At 53.4% G+C, this 8,685-nt stretch overlaps 1 protein-coding gene across 1 annotated transcript; it reads right to left on the bottom strand.

The window, feature by feature from the left end:
• Window positions 1-2,705: 2,705 nt before the first annotated feature.
• Window positions 2,706-7,177, bottom strand: DBNDD2 (dysbindin domain containing 2; the record flags this gene model as incomplete). The annotated part of the gene is given in 6 exon segments (XM_079719829.1): window positions 2,706-3,359; window positions 4,701-4,838; window positions 5,072-5,218; window positions 6,894-6,977; window positions 6,980-7,094; window positions 7,097-7,177. Coding segments are annotated over 6 exon segments (771 nt in total). The 3' UTR covers window positions 2,706-3,153.
• Window positions 7,178-8,685: the final 1,508 nt, after the last annotated feature.

Genomic DNA, 8,685 nt, shown 5'->3' with positions numbered 1-8,685 from the left:
TTAGACAAAAGGAACACAGAACTCCCACAAGTTTTTCAGTAGCGCTAGGAAAAGCACTTAAGAACTGTCACTTACAATGGCCTCCTACAGGGGTGGAAGCAAAATGGGGCTATTGGGAAGACTGCACCCCTGTCACTCAGCTTGGATGGTACAAAGAGCTTTGGAATTTAGGCCAAAGGTCACTGACTCCATGGATGGTTTGATGTATGAAGGGAGGTGGAATGATTTATTTTTTCTAATATGAAAAATGACTTGATGTTCCTTAAGGCTAGGTCCTACAACCCTCCTTTTATTCCAGTCTCTCCCTGGGCAAGCTCACTTGCACCCATACCTAAACTTACCTCTTATGCACTGATAAACTCACCTACTGATTTTCCAGCCCAATCCTCTAAATTCCACTCTCATGGGTCCAAGTGCCTACTCAAAATGTCCTCCTGGTCTCAAAAGCAACTTGAACTCAACATGTCCGAAACCCAACTTATGGCCTCTTCCCCAAACCTGGTGCTGTCCTAAACTCCCCATCTGGATGAAGAACCCTCCAAATCATCCTGCTGCACAAGGCAGAAGCAAGGATGGCACCCCTGAGCCCTTCCTCTCTCACACCCACCTATGAGAATATTTTGAAATTTGCCTCCCCAATATCTCTCCATTCCTTCCACTTTTCTACAACCCACCCCACCTCCACCCTATTCCATTTTTATCTAGATGGCTGCAATCATCTCCTGGCTTCCAGGCATCCATTCTGGTCCCCTCCAATCAGTACATCTCTACCAGGAGTCCTTGCAGCCATTCTCCCCCTAAACTACTCCTACTCCACCTTCAGATCTCAGCTCAAAACCACTTCCTCCAGGCAAACACCTCATGACCTCTCTTAATCGGCTATTAACTCCTTCCTAGCACTAGTTCTAGCTGCAGTTTTACATTTGGGCCCCCAATAGACCCTGAACTCCACAAGAGCAGGACGGGGTCTTTTTTTCTTTTTTTGTGCCACTACCACATTCCCAAGGCCAAGGGCAGTGTCTTACACATGTTAAACACTGACATTTAATATTTATTGAATGAATGTCATTTATTTGCTCATACCCTGCCTCAACCCAGTTAAGCTAATCATCACTACTATCTTCTAGGCCACCATTGTCCCTTGCCTGGATTACTGTGTTATGTCTGTCTGGAGCCTGTCCTCTTCCAGTATGTTCTCTACACTGCAGCCAGAATTTTCTTTTTTTTTTCTTTTTCTTTTTTTTTTTGCGGTACGTGGGCCTCTCACTGTTGTGGCCTCTCCCGTTGCGGAGCACAGGCTCCGGATGCGCAGGCTCAGCGGCCACGGCTCACGGGCCCAGCCGCTCCATGGCATGTGGGATCTTCCCGGACCGGAGCACGAACCCGTGTCCCCTGCATTGGCAGGCGGACTGTCAACCACTGCGCCACCAGGGAAGCCCCAGAATTATCTCTTTAACAAGCAACATCAACCACTTGTAATCCTTCATTACTCCCAATAAAGTTCAAAGTCGAAACGTGTAAACTGCTAGTTATCTACCCAATGACTGCTGTCCTCTTATCTCTCAGTAACATAACCCTGATTTTATCAAGACAGCAGGGTGCCCTACCAAAGGACTACCCCAGCCTCTGCAGTAGCCAGGGTGCTTCTGAGAGGTTTGACAGGAAGTATAGGAATCAGACGCATTGGTAATTGAAACTTGAAGGGTTATTGTCTTTCCAAATGCCAGAATTCCCTTTCTTCTAGATAATGTTGTGTCCCTATGTCTATAAAACATCTGTAAATGAAACATCCCTCAGGTTACCAACTTCTGGCCAATGAGATGTAAGTGGACGTTATTGGTTAGAACTTCCAAAAATGCTTGTTGAAGTGGGACTAGGCAGCAGGCCGTGCCTTTTTGGCCCATCCTTAATTTCTTCTCCTGCTTTCTACCAGCTTCAGAGACATGATGGCTGGGGCCTCAACAGCCATTTTAGCCATGAGGTATCAATGAGAATTCCAGCCATGGGCCTTAGATGGCTGAGCAAAAAGAGCCAAGAAGGACCCTGGTGATTTATTTTTTCTAATATGGTGTCCAATAACTGTGGAACAACCATATAGTCCTGTACTTTGGACTTCTTTTATATGAGGAAACCAAATTTATATCTTAAGTCACTGATATTTTACTAGCAAACTGAAACTTGATACAGGCTTCAAAGCATTTCATGACCTGACCTTTGTCAATCTTGCCTCTCCTTTCATCTGCTCAAATTCAACAATTCAGTCAAGCTGAATGGTTTTCAGTTCCTCAGGACTTTTCTCTCCATTTAAAGTCTTTCTAAGCTGCTCTTTCTGCCTGGGTTACAGCCCCACCTGGCTAACTCCTACTCATCCTCTGCATCCCAGCTTAAAAGTCAGCTCTTCAATGACCATAAAAGCTCGGTTAAGATGCCCATTTTCTGGTAACAGAACAGTCCCTCAGCATGCTACTTATGATGCTGTGAATTGTGGTGTTTACCTGATTTTCTCCTCCATGAAGGCAGGCAGCCTGTCTTGTTCAAAACTGTATTCCAAATCTGCAGCTAATTCCAAGTAACGACGTCTTGAATAAATGGAGTAAATGAGTCATGGGAATATGGTATTGGTTAGAGAGCTAAAGAAATGTATTGGGTTTGATATCTGTACAATGTGAACAGATGAAGTGGAATGGTTGGCATATTATTATCTGTTTATTATTCATACCGTGCCCTGTTCCAAAGAGGATGTAAGGAAGCGGAATGGCTGGAGTACCACCTCACTGGGAGTGTTAAGGAGTTCACGGCCATTGAGAGACACTGGTTTAGGAGACTCTATCAGGAGAGTGCAGGATAGTTTGGAGGAGGGAAGAGTGCTAAGAAAAGCAGTGGCATCTTGTCCTATCTCATCTTCCATCTCCTCACCTGCAGGCCCTACCTCAGGAGTAAGCCAAAACCTGGCAGGGAGGTTGCAGCAGGGCAAGGTTAGCAGCAAAGCAGGAGCGGGTTAATTCCCAGAAAGGTACACCACCCACCATCCTTTCCTCCCTCTGGTGCCTGCTGCAGGTAAAGAGGCTGGTCTTCTCCGAAGCGCTCTGGCTGGGCCTGGGGTCTCAAGTGGAGAATAGACAGCTCAATCAGTCCGTAGGTGGGGGCCCAATGCTAGCTGCAGGCTCCAGGCTCTGCCCCGCCATCTCCCCCATCCTCCTCCTCGTCAGACTGTGCCAAGGGCGTGTCTGCTCCGCTGTCACTGACATCCGGGCTGTGCGGATTGGTGGAGGAGTCAGAGGACAAGGAGCAAGCGCGGGATGTGGTCCTGTCTGCCGTGGGCATCGGCAGGCTCGGCTCCTCGGGACGGTCGTCCACCCCTGCCCAGAGAGAAGAGCCTGTCAGGGCCACGAACAGGGCTTCAGAGGACCCTTAGAGGCGTTCTGGCCAGGAGACACTGAGGCCCAGAGGGGAGCAGGGACTTGACCAGTCACCCAGCCAGGCTCCTGACTCCCAGTTCCTTCCACTTCACCGCACCACATCTGGGCTCTAGAGTCAGGTCAATCAAGTCCAGAGTTCAAATTCTACCTACGTCACTTCCTTGCTACTGAGTAGCTTTGGGCAAGTCACTTACTTTCCCTCTCAAGGACTCTGCCCCTCCTCTGTAAAAAAGGAACCCCGACATTCCAGAGGGTTTTGAGGATGAAATCTGAGAATGCTCATAAACTGTCTGGCACATAGACCACCAATAAATAGCAGTTTTAAGTAAGAGAATATCTATCTTACAGGTTAAGGATGTGGGCTTTGGAGTCAGATAGCTCTGGTTCGAATCCAGCTTTTCCACTTTCTGGCTATGTGACAACAATTTCTCTGAGTCTAATGTCCCTCTTTTATATATACATATATATATATATATTTTTTTTTTTGGCCACATGCCATGTGGGAACTTAGTTTCCTGACCAGGGATCGAACCCACGCCCCTTGCATTGGAAGCTTGGAGTCTTGACTACTGGACCACCAGGAAAGTCCCTCTAATGTCCTTCTTTATAAGATGGGAATAATCCCACCTGCCCTAATAGGACATTGTAAGGACTGAGATAATATATGTAAAATACCTTAGCACAGTATTAGAAACCTAATAAAGTGCTAAATAAATATTAATATTAAGATGACTAAAACTGCTTAAGTTGTCTAATATAAAAATCTTTTTTTTTTTTTTTTTTTGGCGGTACGCGGGCCTCTCACTGTTGTGGCCTCTCCCATTGCAGAGCACAGGCTCCGGACGCGCAGGCTCAGCAGCCATGGCTCACGGGCCCAGCCGCTCCGCGGCATGTGGGATATTCCCAGACCGGGGCACGAACCCGTGTCCCCTGCATTGGCAGGTGGACTCTCAACCACTGTGCCTCCAGGGAAGCCCTAAAAACCATATTTTTATGTTATTTTAATTATGTTAATTAACTACATTAATTTCACAAATATAAAATTGACAAAGGCTAAGGGGGTTGGGCCTTCCTAGAGTTTTGGATTAGGAATCTGTAACCCAGCTTCCCTCAAGGTCAACTTCCCTAAAATCAGAAGAGACAGTTGTTTCATGGGTGGAAATGCCCACTCCCAGCCCCTACATGCATACTTCCCCAGTCCAGCCTTGCAACCTCACTTCAGAGCCCTGACATCCGGCTCTGGCTAACCGGTGCCCAAGTGCCCGAAGTAGAGGGGCATACCAGACGTCTGGGGGGTCGGTGGAGGATCTTCACAAGGCAAGAATACGTCAGCTCCGTCCTGATCCCCAAGGTCGATAAGTTCCACTTGCTCAAGTGTGTCCACATTCACCTCCATGGATGAGATACTACCTATGGGGGCTGCAGATCAAGAAGGGGGCAAGTCAGGAGGAGCCAGGCCAGAGCTGATAGGATGGTCAGAGACATATGTCAGGTCTGGAGATAGACGTTTAGAGGGCCAGGAAAACCAGGGGGGAGGTACCGATAGACGTTTAGAGGGCCAAGAAAACCAGGGGGGAGGTACCAAGATTCAGGACCTATAGGACTTCCTCCCTGCCCCACCCTAGTCCCTCTCCCCAGGACTCAGAACTTACGTCTGTGCGACTCGAGATGCAGGTGGGACAGCGGGAAGACAAACTCTGTCTCAGGCTGTAAAATGTCCTCAAAGAATTTCTGCCGCTCCCGAAGGCGGAGCTGCTGGCGCTCCAGGGCTGCCCGCGGATTTGGGTCCATGTCAGCTCCTGGAAGAGCAAGTACAGCTATGAAGTTGAGAGGGGATTCTGTGGGGTCTGGGCTTGGGGAGCCCCCCAGCAGCCAGCATCCCAGCACTGGGGCCTCTGGACTTGACTACCTCCTCCCCTTTCCTAAAACAAAGTCCATTACTACAAACTTCAAGTCTCACGCAGAGGCGGGGCTGACGCTAGCTCCACAAAGGGGATGCCAGTTCCAGGCACAGCAAAAGAGGCTCCTCTGTATTCAGGGAACGCAGTCAATGGCCAAGTCTCAGCATCATGCCCTTCGGAGAGGGGTTGGAAGGGCTGGTTCAGCTCAAATGGGGGAGGCACTTTTTTCCGCTTAATGGACCCAGCCTCTCCTCAGAAGGCTGGGGAAGAGGACAGAGAAGAAGGTCCCTTCCTCCAGGCTGCAGCTCTGGTTCCTGGCCGTTCTTCAAAACCCAGACGAAAGCTAAAGTACCCCCTCCCCTACTCTCCCTCTCTCCACACACACACACGCGCGCGCACACACACACACGCACACGCACACACACACACACACACCACCAGCATCCCCTCCAAACCCTGCTCTTTAATCACAGACTTGACTTCTAGACTTGGCTCTGCCCCTAAGGAAGTCAGCTTTCCAGCCTCAGTCTCCGCATCTGAAAATGGCATCATCCTCCGACCTGCGTCCAGCACAAGACACAGCCGGTGAAGGTGCTCTGTAAAACGGAAAGCTCTGGTCCCCGTGCTATTTAGAGGACATCATCTCTTCTCTGCCCCCCACAGCTCTTTATTTGAGCTCCTCTCCTCTGACACATCTCACTCATCTCCCCACTAGGCATCGAGTAGCAATCGGAAGGGTGCAATTCAGACCAGGCCTTCTGGGCCCCAGTGCTGAGAGCTTTCTAGAACACCATTCACTCGGATTCGCTCCATTCCCTTCCTGAGCCCATCACCGGAGGCAAGGGAGTATCAAGCTTGAGGACCAGATCATCATCCTCCGCCTACTGCCTTCCCCACCTCATCTGGACTCGGCATATCTGAGACCCTGGCCGGCTCCACCGGCGCTGGGGTGGGCCGCGAGAGACCCGAACCCAAGTGGGCCAGGCAGGGCCAAGGAAGTGTGGGGAGAGCATGTGGCCGGGGCTGGCAGCGGAGGAGGGAGGCGCTGACGCCGATTCCTGGGAAAGGCTCTTAGCGCTGCCGCCCAGGTCACAATACTAAAAATACCCAGGGCCTCTGGGGCTGTCTGGGGGCGGGGAAGGGCGACAAAGAGCGTCGGGGTCGGGGAGCTGGAGGGGGCCACGGGCTCCGGGACGCCCCCTCTCTTTCCCCCTCACCCCATCAACCTCAGGAAACTGGAGGGGCTGCCCCCTGGGGAGGTGCGGAGCTGAGCTCCGGGGAGAGGAAGGGGGTTGTTTACATAACTGAAGGTGCAGGGGAGAGGGGTGGAGAGAGCTGAAGAGATTTGGGGGGCCGGAGGCGGCCAGGGGCCCGGCCAGTGGGATGGAGCGCTCCCTCTTCGTCCTGCCCCACCCGCACTGGAGTCAGCGAGAGCGAAAGAATTCCCTAAAAGGGGACACGCCGCGACCGCGGGGGAAGGGGGGGAAGGCGGAGGGGTCCCCCGGCCGTTCCGCTCGCGCTCCGGTCCCCCCGGCCTCCCGCTGCACCTGCGCCCGCCCAGCGGAGCCCCTACCTGCCGCGCCCAGAGCCCCCGCTGACTCAGGCTGTCCGCTGCGGCGCGACGGCGGTGGGGGCGTGGTAGCGGGCCGCGCCGGCCGGGGTGGGGCTGCGCCTCCGGGTCTCCCCCGGGACGGACGGGCCCTGGGAGCCGGGAACGAGGAAGAGGCGGGAGGCGGAAGTGGGGGAGGGGCGGCGGCGGGCACAGACGCTTCTGCCGGTCGCCCGGCGGCCGCAAGGAGCCCCTGCGGGCGCGATCGTTCGTAGTTCCAGGGCGGGCAAAAAGTTCCCGGCACGCATCCCTCCTCCCCGCGGCCCCTCGGGCCCCTCGGCGCTCCGCCCGGCTCCGCGCGCTCCCATACGCGGGCTCTCAGCCCCTGCGCCCGGCTGCTCCCCGACCCCCGGGCAGCCCCGACGCAAGCTCCACGCGCTGGCACCCGGACTCCCCAGCACCCTCGGGCACTCTCGGCACGCTTAGGCGCGCACCTCTCGAGAAGGCGTATATGCAGGGTCAGAGGGGCTGGGGACTCGCTGCCGCCCATCAGGGCAGGTGCACTGCGGCGGAGGCCCCCTTACCCTGGGACTCACCCCGCAGCCCCTGGTTCCCGGCTCCGGGATGGACAGGGCCACCGTTCAGCTTTCCAGCGCACTGGGCGGGGTGGGCGCGGGGACGGGGACGGGGCGGGTTGGGGGGTGGACGCCGGCGGGGAGCCAACTCCTCCGGGGTGCCAAGAGGGGCGCTGCGTGTCCCGGCTGGCGGGGGTGGAGGAGCGAAGCGGAAACTGGGCCCAGAGGGGAAACGCTTGCCCCTCTCGCAGTGCCTCCTGGCTCAGACCAGGGCCAGAAGTCTCCTGGACCGAGGCTCTGTGCTCATTCTCCTCCTCCTCCCTTCCACCCTGTGCCCGTACGTAGCTCCAGAAACCGCGAGGTGGCGGGGAGGGGGTGGGGGGCGTCTGTCGGAGATGCTTCTGCCGTGGGGTCACTCGATCATTCATTCAACAAACATCCGCGAGCAAGCCAGACACTAGGAGTCATCCTTGGCATCTCCCTGTCCTTCGCTGCCCACATTAAAACACATCTCCATTAACCGTCGATTCTCCTTCCTAAATATCTTTCCAATCCGCCGTTCCTCTCCGTTTCCACCACCATCTCTCCCTTGGCTCCTACGGAAACCTTCTCTCTGGTTTTCTTGTACTCTGGTCCTGCTGCGCTCCATCCCCACAGCACTTAGTCGTCACTGTAGAATCGAGAGTGCTAACCATGGAACCGCACATCAGTCATTTCAAAACCGCAGATCCGATGTGCCACCCCCTGCTTAAATCCCTCCTTTGTTAGAATGAACTCCGGGCGCTGATATCTGAGCTGAGTCTTAAAGAAATGAGTTCAACAAGCAGAGAAGAGGGGGAAGGGCATGTACAGAGGGACAGAGGTGTGGAAAGTCTGGACATACTCAGGCTTCCCTGTCAGGGGACCAGCACTCAGTGCAAACACCTAAAGCTCTGCCTCTGCTATTGTTACTGAGATCCCTAAACAATCCTGTGAGCTAAGTACAGCAAGCAGCTTTCCCATTACTTTATAAGCAAGGAAGCCAGTTTGTGGGAGGCAAAAAGTGCAGTGGTTAGGAGCACAGGCCTGGGAGTCAGGCCCTCTTGGGTGGTAAACTTAGCTCTGGTGTCTAGCCAGCTGTGTAAACAATTTCTCTGATCCTTGATTTCTTTGCCTATTAGGTAGGAATAATTAATCCCCACCTCCTATGAGATAATTCATATAAAATGCTTAGTACAGGATTTGGACACTCTGAAGATGCT

The sequence above is a fragment of the Hyperoodon ampullatus genome (assembly GCF_949752795.1).
Source record: "Hyperoodon ampullatus genome assembly, chromosome: 14".
NCBI lineage: Eukaryota > Metazoa > Chordata > Mammalia > Artiodactyla > Ziphiidae > Hyperoodon > Hyperoodon ampullatus.
Note: the sequence above shows the minus strand (reverse complement) of the source record. Positions and strands in the feature narration are given on the sequence as shown.